The sequence below is a fragment of the Mus pahari genome, chromosome 5, assembly GCF_900095145.1.
Source record: "Mus pahari chromosome 5, PAHARI_EIJ_v1.1, whole genome shotgun sequence".
Lineage (NCBI taxonomy): Eukaryota > Metazoa > Chordata > Mammalia > Rodentia > Muridae > Mus > Mus pahari.
In genome coordinates this window covers 31,025,054-31,042,374 of record NC_034594.1, presented here as the reverse complement: position 1 = coordinate 31,042,374, position 17,321 = coordinate 31,025,054, and the positions used below count along the sequence as shown (strand labels likewise).

Here is a 17,321-nt window from a genome sequence, read left to right as displayed (position 1 = left end):
AAAACTTTATGAGCCAAAGAACCTCCCAAAATGTCACCGAGTTGTTTTTGTATCCCCAGTGAAACTCTGTTAGAGAAAACTAATATTCGTTTGTGAGCCACGAATCAGTTGGAGATGGCTTCTGGTTTGGGGATAGGGGCATGAGTCTGTCTACCTCTCTCTCAGTGCTGGTCAGCCCTGAGAACCCTCCTAGGGCACACCTACACAGGGTCTGGTCTCCTAGTGTTTGGGCCCTCTTTAAGGAATGTGTATATAATTCTGAGCATCCCTCTTAGTCCTTTTTATGAGGGCAAATGGTTGAGAATTCAGGGCATGGCTAGGTCTCCCCCCACCCCCCAAGCCACAACTTTGCTCTATTATGTTGTTTGTTTTTCAAGGCGGGGGTTTCTGTGTAGCTCAGGCTGACCTTGAACTCACAGATTGCCTGAGACTCCTGAATGGTGGGATTTAAGGTGTGCTCCACCTCTGGGCTGCTCAATATTTTTAACATGGCTTGTTATTTATTCTTAAACTTTTATCTGTGCAGTTTCTCGGTATTATCCTGAAAGAAAAAGAAGCATGTTTTTGATATATATGTTCTCTACTTTCCACAGCATTTACTTACGTGATTCTCTAACATACTAGAATATACTCTGCTGTTCCCATTTCTTCGATCTGTTTTGGAGGGTTACAATCACTACTTAAACATGAAGTACTTCTGGTTGAAGCCTCCTAGGGTCAAGCTTGCCTAAACTGAAATCCAGTTTGGTTATTCTCTAGTGAGTTTTATTACTTGTAAATGGGGGTTAAAATCACTCACCAGGAGATTAAATAACAGAATATTTTCAATAGAAAATTGATGAAAGGAAATACTGATCATGGATCTATTTGCTACTGTACTTGGGCAATTTACTTATGACCCCAGTTCATCCTCTATGAGGATCCTAGTTTTATTGTTCAGATTATTAAATTCTGGCTAGGAAGCTTAAGCAACTATTTTCAAGGTCACACAATTAGGCTCCAGCTTGTTTGGTTGCAAAGCGCACACCCTCCCTTTCAGGTTTTAAGGTTCCCCTTCACCAGTGCATGATTAACTCATCTTAGTTATATAAAAGCCAAGTGCAATTTAAAGAAAAGGGTTAAGGAAAAAATGAAGTATCTGTGGAACTTAACTACGTATGGCTATTATCAGCATGAAAAGAGGTTTGTTTACAAGTTACTTTTAAAAAAGACCACCTCCTGTTTCTGGATCCCAATTTAAACACCTCTAAAGTACGAAGGTTGATCGCCAAGTTGCCTGCGACTGGGACCACTCTCTTGGAAGCCTCGGACACCTTCAGTTCGCCCTTTTTTTTTCCCTCCTTGATCCTGCTCGATCACTCTCCCTGTTCCTTCTCTTGCTCTAACCTCGGGGTTCGGAACATCTGAGTTCCACGTGATCGCGGGGCTGAAGGGCAAAGGTGGCCTTACTGAAGGATCCTAAGGAATTAGAAGAAGCCTGGTCTCCCTCGGAGCACCAAAAGACCCAGCCCTACAGAAACCCGGAAGACGTGGAGCGAGCAGCAGGGAGGAGGGTGTGGCCGAGAGACCATTGGTCGGCCGGGAGGCGGTGCTTGTGCTGACAGCAGGGGAGGAGCCAGGGAAGCCGCGAGCTCAGTGGCGCTGGGTTCCGCCCCAGAGTCGAGCTAGTGGGCGTGGTGACGTCGCGTGACGCCACAAGGGGCGGGGCGCGGCTTAATAAAGCCGGCCTGAGGGCGCGTTCGCCAGTTGCTGCTTGGGACGCGGTCTGCGCGGTTGGTGAACAGCCCTGCCGTTTTGCTGTCACGTACCTTCCCTGAGCCTGGGACTGAGGGGGCGCGCGCGTGTGCCTGTGTTGTGTGAGGGACAGCGGGACTCGGGCAGGGCCGTCCCCTGATCCCTTTTCCCTTAGCGGAGGCGACAGTGCGCACGCTTGTTTGCTCGCCGCCCACTTGGGAGCGGGCTCGGGGTGCGGAGTGCGTCTTCGGTTTTTGTTTATTTTTTTATTTTTTTATTTTGGAACTTGTGAGAGTCTTTTCCCCCCCTCCCTCTTCCATTTTTATTTTCTTTTGGCTTGGTGCCTCTAGGGCTGGTTTCCCCGGCCCCTGAATTACCGCTTCCTGACCCCGGTCGCCAATCTTGCCCCAGGTTGCTCCCCGGCTCTGCCCCTGACCCCCCGAGGGTGGGAAGCCTTGCCTAGTGGGTCTCCGAAGCGTAGCCGCACCTGCCTCAGTATGCACGGGGTCAACGACCCTCCACTTTTTATAAAAGACATTAAGGCCGGACTGAAAAACTTAAATGTCGTCTTTATTGTCCTGGAGATAGGTAAGTGAGGTCCGCAGCCCGCCCCACACCCTCGAGTGCTCGGACCTCTTCCCCGCCCGCGACCCCACGTGCTCCTGGCCCAGACTCCTACCCGGGGACAGAAGTCAGTCACGTAGCGAGTCAGAGGAGGGTGAGACCGCTCTCTCGGACCAACTCCCTATCTAACACACCTCTCCTTCTCTCCTTTTTTGATTTTTAAATCTTCACAGGACGAGTGACCAAAACCAAAGACGGCCATGAAGTGAGATCCTGCAAAGTAGCTGATAGAACGGGAAGCATCACTATTTCTGTGTGGGATGAAATCGGAGGGCTCATACAAACAGGGGATATTATTCGGTTGACCAGAGGGTAGGTGTGCATAAATTGGGGTAGGTGTGGGGTTGGCTGACTTCCGGGTTCTGAAGTAGCTTGACTCTTCCATGGGCCACTTGAAGAAGTGAGCCGTTTTAGTGGACCTCATTGGGAGCAGCTCACCTTTCACAGCTAATTTGTTTTAGGTAGGGAATTAACTCCTTCCCTCCAATTTTAAAGGTTAATTTTATTTTTGAGAATACTGTGTGGAAGTCAGTGAGCCTTTATCAGTGAGACTGATAAAGATCACATTACCCTTTTTTCCCCTTTTCTTGGAGACTGGGTTTTTCTGTGTAGCCCTGGTTGTCCTGGAACAAGTTCTATAGACTAGTCTGTCTGTCCTCGAACGCACACAAATCAGTTCTGTGTACCACACCAGTTGGACACATTTCCTTTTTAATTAGTCCATGTATGAAGTATAACGTCTTCCGCCCTCTGCCTTTTTTAGTACCTTTTTTTGTACTCATCATTTAGGTGATATGGACATGAATGAATGTCTGGAATAGTCATTCTTGAAAATGATTTCATCAAGATCAGAGTTTCCCAAAAAACAAAATACACAGAGTGGCAGAAGGGCATCTTTGATTCATTCAGAACATTTAATTGGTTATGGAGATGGAATACTTTTTCATAGACTTGAAAATCTTACCAAGTGTTGGTCTTAAGAAAAGTTCAGGGAAGAATCTTAAAAGTAGAATATGGAAGCTTTTGTGATTGGGAGAATTGTAGTAATTTTATTGGTAGCCATCAGAAAAATAGTTGGCAATTGCTGTTGAGCTAAGAGAATCCCAGAAGTATTGAGTTTTTGGGCAGGAGTTCTTTGATACTATCTTACAGGCCTTACAACATTTTCAGGAAGTGAGGTAAAGTATCATCAAAGCAGGAAGTAAGAGTCAGAAGTTAGGCATCTTATTCTCATACATTGAGTCATTGTGACACTACATCTTTTTAACTTCCATATCTTTTTATACACACACATAAAATCGCTTCCTTTGGAGGTAATGGGAGAACGACAATCCTAATCCTAATCCTAATACATGTTTTAAGCCATGAAGTTACCCAACTTGGTAGTTGTACAAGGAAACATTGAGAAAACCAGACTTTGGTCTGATTTTGGTACTCTAGATCTAATGATGTCATTCACATTTTAAATTGCTCACACTAAACAATTGGTTTCATTTTGTTGATATTAAAAGTTGCAAAATTTGGGAAGGCCAGCAGGGCAAGAGGAAGATTAGTGGTCTGTCTTTTTTAGCTGCTTTAGAAAGTGCCAAACTTTGAGGAGCTTGAGAACTGCTGTCTGCAGAAGTAGACATAATACTGTTATATCATCCTTGACCATGTCAGTAACACAGAAAATGCTAGTATGCTGACTTTATGTACCTTGTGGCTGAAAGGCAATATAAATACTGAATTTTTATTATTAGAAGCTCCTCCCTAGAATACACTTTCAATTCTATTTCTTTGAGTGTGTCTTTTGTCCCCTTCCTTTCCTCCCCTCCTCCTTAACCAAGCTGCACACAGGTGTTAATACCCATGCCAGTCTTCAGAGGGCAGAAAACATATACTTCTAGCTGTAATGGAGAGAATTTTATTTTTTTTAAGTTTTTAAAATTTATTTTATATATGTGAGCACACTGTAGCTGTCTTCAAACATACCAGATGATGGCATCGAATCTCATTACAGATAATTGTGAGCCACCATGTGGTGCTGGGAATTGAACTCAGGAGCTCTGAAAGAGCAGTCAGTATTCTTAACCATTGAGCCCCTTACAGATATTTCTTCTGTTGAAAAAGTCTGTTTTAAAGTCATTTTAATGTGAACTTTAACCAATCAAACCAATTCTTCACTAAAAAAAGCCCATCTTTTGTTAACTGCTGATACTCATTAATCATCTAGAAATAACAATGAATATATACTTTACCAGAATACTACTTCTTTCCACTCCATTCTCCTTGTAGATAGGCTCAAATTTGATTCCATGTTTAAGTTTTCTCAGTGCTGGGATTCAAAATGTGTTTTACCATGCCTGGCCAAGATTTTCTCAAGTTATGCATGTGGGCCATTCCAGTTCCTCCTGAGGCTGAGACAGGAAGATGGCAAGGCTGGGGACTACTTGGCTACAGACCAACCTGGGCAGCTTAGGGACATGCCTAAAAATCAGGTTTAAAATCAAGTTCTAGGAGTATAACTTAGTGGCAGAGTACTTGCCTAGTATGTTCAAGGCCTGAGATCCATCTCTAGCAGTAAAAAAAAAATTTTTTTTTACTAGGGTTGTTTAGATGATTATGTCTTAATGTGGCAGTAGAATTTTCTTTGTATAATTTCTTATTAGAATTACAGTGACTGTATTTGACTTGGCATGGTGAGTAGGCTCATGTATAAAAATATACTTTCCCTCTAGGTATGCATCAATGTGGAAAGGATGCCTGACACTTTATACTGGAAGAGGTGGTGAACTTCAAAAAATTGGAGAGTAAGTATTAAAGTGCATTTTGTTTAATTAAATTTCAAATAATGTCTACAAAATAATTGGTAAGTATGAACTATAAACCACTCATTTGGCCTTTGGAGACTTGGCTTTCTGCCGTAGGTAGGTAACTGTTTTAAAGACAATCAGGTCTGTTCCCTTTTTGGTTGAGAAGGTAAGCTTTTCCTAGCAGACCTGTGTTTAGACCAGCCCCAGTGGGGATCTTGTAAAACTTTAGAAAAATGTGTCTTTCAGGTGTCATTCGAAGTACTCTCTCTCTTGACTTACTAAAATAGAATCTAGAGATGGGTTTCAATCTATAGCTTAAATTTTCATTGTCTCTATGGATGAATTTGTACTAGAGTTAAAGGGACTTTCAGGCTTCTGTTTGTCCTATTCTACATACAATACAAGCAGCCACAGCTAGAGTGTGCCACCTGGGTAATGACTTCCACCCTCACCTGCAGGAACATGTGGGAGTGTAAAGGTGCTTTAGTCTCTATGCTGGCCTAGTTGTGTTTCATCCGTAGTGATCCAGATTCTTAGTCTAGTCTTCTTGGTTGATGATGCTTAGGTTTATCTTAGTGCCCATTAGATTGGAGGATATTTAAAAAGAGAAGTCACAAATGGAACTGAGAGAGAGAGGGGGTGGGGGAGGGAGGGAGAGGGAGAGAGAGGAGAAAGAGAGATGAGAGGAGAGGAGAGAGAAAGAAGATGAAAAGAGGGGCGGGGGACGGACTCATACCGGAGAATTGTGTCTTGGTTAATTTGAATGGGAAAAAGTGTAGTCTGATTAAACATCAGTATTTGGATTACCACTTCACCCTCATCAAGAAGGTGATTGTTGGGACTCCTGTAAGTACAAATGTAATGCTCTTTAGAGTAATGTGTTATGAAGGTCTTTGGGGCAGAATTGTAGGATCTGGCTAGATAGCCATGGATACAGAGACTCTACAATAATGGAGGTCAGCTAGGTGAAGAACCACAGGAAATTACTCATTTTCTCATGGCTGTTCTTTGTCAGGGTCAATTTAAGATTTTCCCAAACTGGAGCTATGAACGTTCTTATATGTGAACAGAGTATCAAGTCGTGCTGTCAGCCTATAAGAAGTCCTAGCCCATTATCTTTTTGTTTGTTTGTTTTTTGTTTTTTGTTTTTGTTTTTTTCGAGACTGGGTTTCTCTTTATAGCCCTGGCTGTCCTGGAACTCACTTTGTAGACCAGGCTGTCCTCGAACTCAGAAATCCGCCTGCCTCTGCCTCCCAAGTGCTGAGATTAAAGGCGTGTGCCATTTCTTAATCATTGAGAATTCTTTACCTTTGATGGTTATCTTTGCAGATTCACAGTGATTGGGCAAAAGAGGGATTCGATGAAAGAATTGGTGCTATTTTATATGGGATATAGTTATTTAGGAATTTTTACAAGTGAATCAGTTAACATGCTACTGTTAAGGTGATTTTTTGACACTTAAGGTTTTTATTCTTGTATGTTAAATAGATTATGCAAAAAGGTTCAGAAATCATTTAACTTGTCCTTTGTTTTCTTTCAGATTTTGTATGGTGTATTCAGAAGTGCCAAATTTCAGTGAGCCAAACCCAGATTATAGAGGACAGCAGAATAGAGGGGTAATTAATCCAAAAATATGGTATATTTTTGTGATTGGTGTAGTTTTATGATAGGGTTAAGTTGACTCTGGACCATAGTTCTGTCAATAGGGTAAACCTCTGATGTTCACAGTGAAATGAAAAGAATTATAAAGTAATCTTGAGCACTGGGGATGTAGCCAAACTGATAGGCTGCTTGTCTAGCATGCATAAAGCTCTAGGCTCAGCCATCAAGTACTGCCAAAGACAAACATAGTGGGGCACGTGGGAAGTACTGTTTCTCAGGAGGTTGGAAATAGGATAGGAAGTTCAAAGTCATCCTGGGTTACATACAAGTTTGAGGCCTACTTGAGGTACATGAGACCCTATCAAAAAAGAAATCTTTAAAGTAGCTTTTATTACATTCTGTGAGTACATACATAATTTGTGACACATACTGTTTAATGTTTTGCAAACTGAAGGAAATATCAGGCAGTACTGTGTATAATAAAAGTTATACCAGACTTGAGAAAGATTTCTGAATACTTTAACACTGAATGGATTTGAACAAACCTTTAAATATTATTGATAATCATTTTTAAAACTCTTGATATATATATATATATATATATATATATATATATATATATATACTTTATAAATGTATTACTTTTGTCTTTTAGGTACAAAATGAACAGAAGGATAAAATGAGCACCAGTACATTCGGACCAGTGGGTAAGACATTATATGAGAAAAATAAAGAAAAAAATCTCTTAATGTAGAATTTAGTGCTAAAGAGGAATTCCTAGTAAACAAGTATGCACAAATAAAAGATTTGGGGGGAGGTAGAAGATACTTGTACATGCCAGTATATTGAGCACATTCTTATTTAAACACTGGAATCTATTATGCTGAACATTGATTAGTAACCAGACTAATTTTAGTGACCGTCTGATGAGATCTATTTTTTTTTTTTTTTTTTAGTTTGCCAATGTCTATGGTGTAATAGTTATTTATAATATATGCATGCAGAATTATTGGTGGTTTTGGCACACTACTAGAAACCTATCCAGACAAATGGTGCCATAGAGTAAGGTGTCAGAGAATACCTTATCATTCTACATGTTCTTAGCTGCTGTTTTAAAAAGGGCAGCCTGTCTTCCCCAGACCTCTCACCAGCGATCTTGGAGCTCTAAAAAGTCTTTTGTCTTTAAATAACCTAGGATATGTCTTTTGAGATGTATCTTTCCATAATTGGAGTTGATTTGGGTAGCCAAAGGCTTATTTGATCAGCTCACGTTATGGAAAACCTGTCTGCCAATAGCTTGATTACATTGAAATAATTATTGTATTTGAGTCAAACACCAGTATTCAAACATTTCTCTGCAATTAATTTTTTTGGTGTATTTTTATACTCTATTCTTCATCTTAATGCTCAAATTGTTTTTTCCCCTTTCTATTCATTCAGCACCAAGTAATGTATTTGTTATATACTTGTCCAGCCCCAGAGCTCACATCTTTTCATTATAGAATAAAAGTGCTTGTTTTTCCTGGGATTTGTAAACATGCATAGTGTGTGGATGAACTTTAATGATTGTGTTTTTGTAGCATAATATGGACCATTTCTGAAAATGATTTTTTGTGTTCTTAGGAAATGGTGATCAGTCTGGCCCTGAATCTAGGGGATATCATCTTCCATATGGCAGAAGCAATGGTCCGGGACCTATCAGTCCACAGCTACCAGGAGCACCTAGTAGTCAGTCAGTCAGGACCACAATAAGTAACGCCAGAGATCCTAGGAGAGCCTTTAAAAGATGACCTAAGCCAAAGAGACGCATGTAGTTTTTAAACTACATGACCTACTTGAATACTTAGTGCACTTTTATTTATTCTTAACTGTGAAAACTTTGTCTCTTACGGGTTTCCTTTTATATTTTTGGTTTGTTGAAAAGAGTGGTTGGTTTTTACTGAAAAAACTGTTACACTGCTCAGTTACATCCTATTGAAAAATAGGAACTCTGAAAGCAGGAACATTTATTTTTCGAGCAAGAACTTAACTGGGTATCACTTGAAAACCTGTCCTTGTTTCGAGGGTGAGTTACTTAAGACACCAGCTTATATACAGCCTCTGTGAGTCTGGCTTCTGCATAAACTTTGTAATACTTGTCATAATGTTTAATGGAACTTGGCTTAAACTTGGATATTGCCACCTAAAGCAATAACCACCCCAAGCCAGAAACTTGGTCAGCACTGTCAACATTTTTGAGTGTTCGTGATCTAGGAATGACTTGACTCCCTAGAGTGTCTGCCTGCCTTTAGGATTTTTCCACGGACAGAATCATCCTAAACTCTTGTTTATTGACCAAATAACCAGATTCTTCATCAGAATTATGGAATAAAACATGTACTATAACAAGTAATTTTTAGAAGAAAACTGTTTAAGATAATGCTCTTAACATTTGTTGCAAACATTGAAGATTACACTGAAAAAAAATTTACAACTGAGTCCCTGAATGCTTTATTTTTGAAGTTACCATGTTAAATATTGAAGTGAAATTGGAGAGATTGAAGAGAGCTATAACACCTTATTGGACAGTTGTCTCATTGATACTAGTTGTAGTATTTTTGAGACAAGGTCTTTCTCTGTGCAGCCCTTGTTGGGTTGGAACTTGTTATGTATATCAGGTGGGTCTCTGAACTATAGATTGACCTGTCTCTCTCTTCTGGTGCTGGGATTAAAGTCATGTAGCACCACACAGGCTAATCTGATTATTTAAAAAAAAAAATACTCATGGTAGTTACTGTAGCAAATACAAATCAAATTGAATTCATATAGCCATGTGACTACCAGTTGCAAGTAGTCAGGTAGAAGTAGACATTCCCTTTCTTCCAGGAATGTGTGTGTTTAAAGTTTTTGAACAAGTCACATAGCCTTACTAGCAAAAGTTAAATGGCTCAAGAAGTGATTATACTTCTGTTAAGGTGGGATTTGTGTGATGGAATGTCACTTACAGTGGGTAATTGGTAATTTTTTTCATTGTTAGTATTTGTCTCTCCTTAAATATTGTCTCTTGAGTAAAACTTGCTCTGATGATGACATATCTACCTACTTATTTTTACTCTTTCAGTAAACATGGAGAGCCCAGTCCATTTTACTGAAGTTGTATTCTTCTTCAGCCTGGCTGCTCCCTAACTCTGTACCTGTCATTTCTCCTTACCTCATATTGTAAAATAAGTAAGTTTCTGTTCAACTTCTATAGCATTTGTATATAATTTGTGTCAGATTTTGATCTAATCCATTTTAACAGATTTTCAGTAAGCACTGTATTCGGCAGGCTCTGTGTGGGGATTATCATAACATTTTGAGAAGTCACAAGGAGTTTACTTTGGTTTATAGGTACAGGGCTTTGACATTTGTCATTGCTCATATATTAATAATTATAGCTAATTTGGCTTTATGATTTTTTTGTTTACATTTCTGAATGCTTCAAAAAAGTTACTTAAGGGTTAAGATAGCTTGTGTTTTGTGATTATAGATGTTTTGAATAAAAATAAATGACAAACTAATCTTAAAAATCTAAGATATAGGAGTAACAGAACTTTTATTTGTGGTATGGTATGGTGTTAAAGGTGATTCTAAAGAAAGGACTTGAACTTTGATAGATTTTAATATGGTTAGGTATATATATCTCAGTGGGCCCTCAGTTCTGACTTCCTTTTCTTACCTATGATGCTGCTAGGCAAGTTGTGATTAGGGAAACAAGCAGTGGTACTCCTTTGTGGATTTAAGACTTTGACTAGGTAATGACAATAACTTCTGGTGAATGATCAGTCAAATCTTGTGGTCTGATCAAAATGTTAATAGAGGAAATGCCAAGCTCAGTGTGGAGTTATCCTGCTTTGAGACTAGGATTTTACTTATAACTGATACTTGTCTCAGTAATTTTACCTGTTCTGTGGTTTGACTTATTAACAAGTTTCTTTTTTCTTAAGGGAAACTTCTAAAACCAAAGCAAGTGAAATCCAAACAGTAACGAATAATTGCCTTTCCAGTCTGCTTGGATACCATTCATCAAGAAGTTACTGAAAAAAGTGTCAACTTTCCTCCTCTCTGGTGCCTTCAGTTATCAACGATGACAAATTTCAATAAGACACAGTGAAACACAAAACATAATATAGAAATGCACTTCTAGGATTGGGTCCCCATTACTGTTTCTAGGCACAGTTCTGGATTAGAACAAACACATGATCAGACTAGCCTTGTCCCTTATTTTTCTGGCCAGGTTCACAGGGAGTTGTCACAGGATAGAAAGTAAAATATAAAGTCTAAATGCCCAAAGGCTGAAGTTTGCCTCACAGAAGCACTTATAAAGGGAAAAAAAAAGTTTCATGTATTTACTATGTATACAGTAGTTCTGTGTGTATGTATGCTTGTGGGTTAGAAGAGGGCACCGGATCTCAGATGGTTATGAGCCACTATGTGGTTGCTGGGATTGAACTCAAGATCTCTGGAAGAACGGCTACTGCTCTTAACCCCTGAGCCATCACAGAAGTAGTTTCCCTTACTTTACCAACTCTGTTTTGCTTTATCTTGGTAGTCTTAGGAACTGTGTTAAACATGAAGAGTGATTAATTTTTAAAGGCTAGTTTGAAGGTTAACTGACCCCTTTATTTTTTGAAACTTGAGATTACATACCGAGTGTTCTTTACAGTCAGTGGAGCTGCTGAAATGCTTCCCTTCTTAGGGATGCTAGTGAACATAATGGCAGTTTGCTTGAAGCCAATTTAGGTTGTGTGTGACTCTTGAGGTTCTAATGACTGTGAAAAGCACTGGAAACAACATTTTCCCAAACAGGCATGTGCCAGGCTAGCTCTAACCTCACTGAGGTCTTGCCCCTCTATTTGTTTAAAGCCTGATATTAAGTTCTCTGTCTCTTACCCAATGAAAGTGGTAGGTACAGAGAGAGGTATTTGGGCATGATGAGATCATTGTGTGCTGAAACCCTAGACATTGATTACAAGTAGGAGTGATTAAACAGCCCCACATCTCATGGTTGTAATGATTAACACTTCAGGCATGCTTCTGCTAACATCTAATTGTGACCTTTGAAAATGCACTATCACTGATGTATTATTACATCCCAAGGAAGAAGCTAGAAGATTGTTTTCTAGGTGTATTTAAGTTTGCTAGATGCTTTGAGGATTGCTTTATTGGGAATATACTAGACTTTGGATCAGAAAGCTTTAGCCAAATTAGGCCAAGTTTTGTTATGAACAAAGACTTGATATTTTCTGAAAGCACAAGTCACAGCCTCAAGATCAAGTCCATTAAGTTACTAATAAGCATTTTCCACACTAACATTAGGCCCCAAAGTACTACCGAGACCCAGTTTTTACCTTTGTGAGGTGTTCAATATAACATTTCAACCAGTAGATCTTTTAGCCATTTAAAGAGTACAGGTATACAACCCAACATTTTATGATATGCCCCAAACATTAGGAGCTGGGTGACAGTTCATTGTTCTGTAGTAGCTTAGGTCTGCAGATTTATTGACACACCCATACTGAAGGGCTATAGGCATATTTTAAAAAGCTGATTTTCCAGCTAGAAATTAAAGATTCTATGCCTTCTAAGATTAAAAACATCTGGATCCAAGCTAGGCCAGCTTGTTGACAAATGATAAAGTAATCTTGAAAATATATTCAGTAAAATTCTGTCTTTTAAGTCCCATACATGAAGCTTTTCAGAAGCGTGGATTGCCACTCTTCTGGAAGGGAACTTAGAACTTGCATCAAACACTCTGGAGATCTTTGTCTACTGTTCTTGCTGGCTCCCTTTTACAAGGAGATTATTTTCGAATTCTCTGTTCCTTTTCTGTAAGTCTAGAATGTACTAAATTGTGGTGAGCAGGGGAAAATGTATTTAGAAGAATGACTAAAGCACAGAAAACTGGCTGAAACAAGTGTATCTGAGTAGAAATAATTAGTCCCTCTACGTAGGAATGCTGGAATTTTTGAATTAGGTTAAAGTAGAATCACTGAAATTAGAAGAGCAAAGCTGGGGCTGGAGAGATGGCTCAGCCATTAAGAGTGCTGACTACTCTTCCAGAGGTCCTGAGTTCAATTCCTAGCAACCACATGAGGGCTTACAACCATCTGTAATGGGATTTGATACCTTCTGCTACAGTGTACCCCTATACGTAGAATAATTCTCAAATAGTTTCTTCACAAAAAAAAAAAAAAAAAAAAAAAAAAAAAACAACAAAGCTGAGATTGGATCTTTTCCAACCTGACCATTAGGTTAACATTTAAAATATGCTCTGTGGCTTAGCCCAGGAAGTGTATGTTTGTGTCTTCTGTCAGCTCAGGGAAAAAGATGATGAAATTTCAAAGTGGGGTTGGAAGCATTGACATTACTGAATACACACGGCACACATCAGATTTCAGTCCCACCTTAAGCACAGTTCCCACATGAGTGAAATATTTAGCACTAAGACTAAGACTTCAAGTTGCTGGGCTACATGGACAAAAGTCAGCACTAGAGCCATCTACTGGTAATTACTGTGTAGTTTCTGTGGCTGAATCTGGTTTAGCCAGTTTAAGGTGGAGAAAGTCCATTACCCAAAAGGATAATTTTTATTTGATTTATGAAGGAAATAGATGACATTAAGAAATGATCATAGGAAATTGGGAAATCCCCTTATTTAAGCAGATTATTGGACGGCCCTCAAAGATGCAAGAAGACTGCCAAGATGGTTTTTTTCAAGTTTTAAAAAATGGACTTTTACAACTGAATGTTTAGATGTGTACCATATGTGTTCCTGGTGACTGTAGAGGACAGAAAAGGGCAGCAGATACCTTGCAACTGCATTTGAGATGGTTGAGAGCTGCCATTGGGTGCTGGAAATTGAACCCAGGTTTTCTGTAAGAGCAGCAGGTGCTCTTGAAATTTCTCCCTAACCTGTACTGTCAAGCCATAGACTCTGTCAGTATTAGTGAAAACTTGCTAAAAATAGGGTTTAGGTGAAAATGAAGTAGAACATGAAGTTCTTAGGAACTATTTCATCATCCAGGTTTTTTTTTAATGCCAAATGACTTGCTATTTTTGTAGTTATATGAACTTTGCATATCAGAACTCTAAGAAAGTAAAGTGAAAATATAGTTTTGAGCTGGAAAGATCTTGATCTGTGTCCTGTATCTGCTATTGTACCAACTTCATGGCTGTGAGCCTAACAAAGGATAAAGCACTATTTGAGGAATCTGAGCCAGTGTATACAAAGCATGTCCACATTCAAGGTTCAACAAATATTAAACCCATTATAACTATCAGAAATAAGACGAATACTGTCATTTCTCTATACCACTTGGAAATAATTCAGAAAAAAGTAATTGAATAGCAAGAAATTTATGAGTTAAAATATTGGAGGTGAGTTGCATGTAGTGTGGGCTGGCCTTGAGCTCTTGATCTTCCTGACACAGACAAGGCAAGAACCACCGTGCCCAACTCCAATTGAAAACTTCTAATTACAAGTTCTTGTACATTTCCTTGGTGCAGAAAAGCATGTATGTTGCTGATCTGCTGTGACACTACATAGGGTTAGCTTTCTCGGACCACTCTGCTTTTCTCCTTTGCCCAGGAGGGGGCCTTCATCTGCCTATGAAAGTAGGGGAAGAGGGACCTCTTGTGGGCAGATGTTTGGGCTAGAGGACAAGGTCACTGGCCCAGGGGAAGGCATTCCTGCTTAGATATGATTGTCGTGTATTTGCAGGTATAGAGCAATTTGCTTATAACTACAGCCTTGAGTAATGTTTTCAACATTTTTTGAAAAAATGTTGAACTTTAGAGACACCTGTGTTCATTTAAATTTTGTATTAGCATCCAACTTTCCATCTATCAGAGTTGATCCATCTGAATCCATTTTTTTTTAAGATTTATTTTATGTATGAGTACACTGTGACTGTCTTCAGACACATCAGAAGAGGGTGCCAGATCCCATTACAGATGGTTGTGAGCCACCATGTGGTTGCTGGAAATTGAACTCAGGACCTCTGGAAGAGCAGTCAGTACTCTTACCCACTGAGCCATCTCTCCAGTCCCTGAATCCATTTCAAACAGCAGATTTTTCTTGAATATTGCAACATGGCTGTTCATTGAAATTTTCAAGTTTCAGGATAAATTTATATACAACGAAATGCCCTATTTTAGGTGCACTTTGTGGCTTTTAGCAAATGCCTCACACTCATGAAATACCATCAAAATTCAAAATAGTCACTTGTCTACAAATTTTCAGTTATGCTGCCTAAAACCATATGAAACTAAAGTTCCCTACTAGCCATCAATAAATGTTAAAAGTTTATTTCAATTTAAAGGGATTTAAAGTTTTAGATGTCTTCCTGGCAGCCGTTTTTTTTTTTTGTTGTTGTTGTTTTGTTTTGTTTTGTTTTGGGGGGGTGGGGGTAGGCAGTGCTGCAATACAGACTAAGCTAGAGGATCTGCAGTTCTGGGGCAGATGGAGGGGTGGCTTCAGGGGGCACACCAGTCTTCTACCCTTAGGGATGATATTCTTCTACTCTGAGGTATGATGGCACCAACTCTGGTATGGAAAGTTGAGAGCAGAGCATTACTAGGAACTTGAGTGTTCTCAGGACAGGTGCTCAGCTCTTGAGATTTTTTTCCCCCCAAGCATTTTTATTGTGTTACTGTTTTATGTATAAGCTAACTCCAAATGCCCTCTGCTGTTTTGAGTTTTCATAGTACTCACTGATAGGTTGGATTCAGTTGGCATACCTAGAATATGCACATTGCTTACGTAGCAAAAACCCTTTGTGTGTGTGTGTGTTGTGTGCTCACAACATACAACACAGTTTCACTTCCAGTTCTGTTTCTACATTGATCACATTTAACATTTGCATACACTCTTACCACTTGGGTATTCAGGATTTTCTCTCTTAATAGACTAATTTATTGACCACTGATACGCCATGTCCGATGCTAGCCAGGTCCCTGAGTTGTGCTATTTAATAAAATGAAGATGTGATGGATGCGCTATCTTCAATATAAGGATAAAATAATTTGCCCAAGATCACACAAGAAGGAAGTGACAAAAGTCAACATAAAAATCCCTGTACTTTTAACTGCTGAGTGATACTGATGCATTGAGGCTCTTGCTGGCATCCTGGATAGGGATTCAAAAGAGACAGGAGTGCGGTTAGTTAGAAAAATCTCTAGGCAGAGGAGAAGATGGAGAGCAAAGCACAGACTTTAACATTTTGCTTGGGATTAATCATACTTTAAATGTCAACTAATACAGATCTGACTAATCAAATCTACAGTCAAGTGGCACATTACACCAGCGAGGGAAATATGGACTTTGCGCATTAGTCTAGCACCATTCCCACTAAACCCCCCACACAAACTTTAAAATAAAGCATAAACTCCCCCAGTGTTAGAAGAAATGACTCAAAATCTCTAAGCAGTATACAAAGACTGATACATTTGACTACATTTATATAATACAAATTAAAACTAAATGAAAAACCAGGAAGTATATTTTATTTCATACTGAAAAAGTGCATGCAATTGAGTTTTAAGACACTGAACTACTATTCACATTTAGAAAAATCTGAACGTTCGACATGCTTTCTTGGTGACTGAAGAAGCAGGTTCTTTCACTCATAGTTTACACTTGAATTTGCCTTTGGGCAGGGCTCTTAAATCTTTCCCTCTTGGAGTGTTTTGATTTGTTTAGACTTTTATTGGGGTTTTATACCTACCACCTTACTACCCTTCCAACCCTCCGGCAGTAGGTAGGAGAAAAAGAAGATAAGAAGGGGAAAAAGGGTCTCGGTCTTAGCGCCATCTTCCTTGAAACTCCTGCATCATGAGAGTGAAGTGGCAGAAGAAGAGAATGGACAGGCTGAAGAGAAGAAAGATGAGGCAGAGGTCCAAATAAACCAGCTTGTGTCCGCACGATACCTGCAGGAGCAGAAGTAAGGGATGCTGAAGGCTGGGACACCTGAACAAGTTGTTAGACTGTATGCTGCTGTTGGTAATAATTCTCAGTAGACCTGGAATGTCACCTCGCCAAGATCACCTGGGAAAATGACTGCCCTTCTTACAACCAAAACAGTCCCACTGGCCCTCTGCCCTTGACTTTCGACATTCTGGACTAGTTCTGTTCTCTTGTGGCCAAATGTAACTCATGTGCAATAAATCCTCTTGCTGTCAGCTGAGTAAATAAATAAATAAAAGGAAAAAGGGTATAAATCTTAAACTACTTCCTGCTGATTAGGGGTGTCAGGTTCCTAGGGGCAAGTCCAGTCTTTTTCCTCAGGATATCTCCAACTTTTGTCAAACCACAACAAACTGCAACTAGGAGTCTTAGGGAGGCCAGCAGCTGCTACAGCCCCTCTCAGGTCTCTTGTATTTATACCCTTTCCAGAGTCCCCCAAACTGAAGTGTATACAGCAAAAATCATGCCACTACTAGGACATGAGACAAATCATAATCACCTGCTGTGAATCAGCCTCTTTTTTTTCTTTTTTTTTAATTAGATTTTTTCTTTATTACATTTCAAATGTTATCCCGAAAGTT

General features: G+C 39.5%; 1 protein-coding gene across 7 annotated transcripts; it reads left to right on the top strand.

Moving 5' to 3' along the window:
* Positions 1-1,730: 1,730 nt before the first annotated feature.
* On the top strand, positions 1,731-11,161 carry Nabp1 (nucleic acid binding protein 1). 7 transcript variants are annotated; one of them, XR_003843917.1, is made up of 7 exons: positions 1,745-2,322; positions 2,532-2,670; positions 5,079-5,150; positions 6,694-6,769; positions 7,411-7,462; positions 8,379-9,962; positions 10,721-11,161. XR_003843917.1 is itself a non-coding variant. In XM_021198284.2 (6 exons), exons 3-6 carry the CDS (start codon positions 5,089-5,091, stop codon positions 8,543-8,545), a joined length of 357 nt encoding a protein of 118 aa, XP_021053943.1. In that variant the 5' UTR covers positions 1,731-1,772; positions 2,532-2,670; positions 5,079-5,088; the 3' UTR covers positions 8,546-10,713. The 7 variants fall into 7 exon arrangements, 5 of the variants coding, with proteins under 5 accessions (XP_021053943.1, XP_021053944.1, XP_021053942.1 ...); XR_003843918.1 differs by lacking the exon at positions 10,721-11,161 and having other exon boundaries at positions 1,882-2,322; positions 8,379-8,820; positions 9,856-10,712; XM_021198284.2 differs by lacking the exon at positions 10,721-11,161 and having other exon boundaries at positions 1,731-1,772; positions 8,379-10,713.
* The last annotated feature ends 6,160 nt before the right edge of the window (positions 11,162-17,321 follow it).

Bases quoted from the DNA above. Each gene is read 5' to 3' on its own strand.
- Nabp1 (XM_021198283.1), top strand. From the start codon at position 2,232: ATGCACGGGGTCAACGACCCTCCACTTTTTATAAAAGACATTAAGGCC. The intron at 2,671-5,078 runs GTAGGTGTGCAT...CTTTCCCTCTAG, and splicing joins ATTATTCGGTTGACCAGAGG to GTATGCATCAATGTGGAAAG. The intron at 6,770-7,410 runs GTAATTAATCCA...TTTGTCTTTTAG, and splicing joins GAGGACAGCAGAATAGAGGG to GTACAAAATGAACAGAAGGA.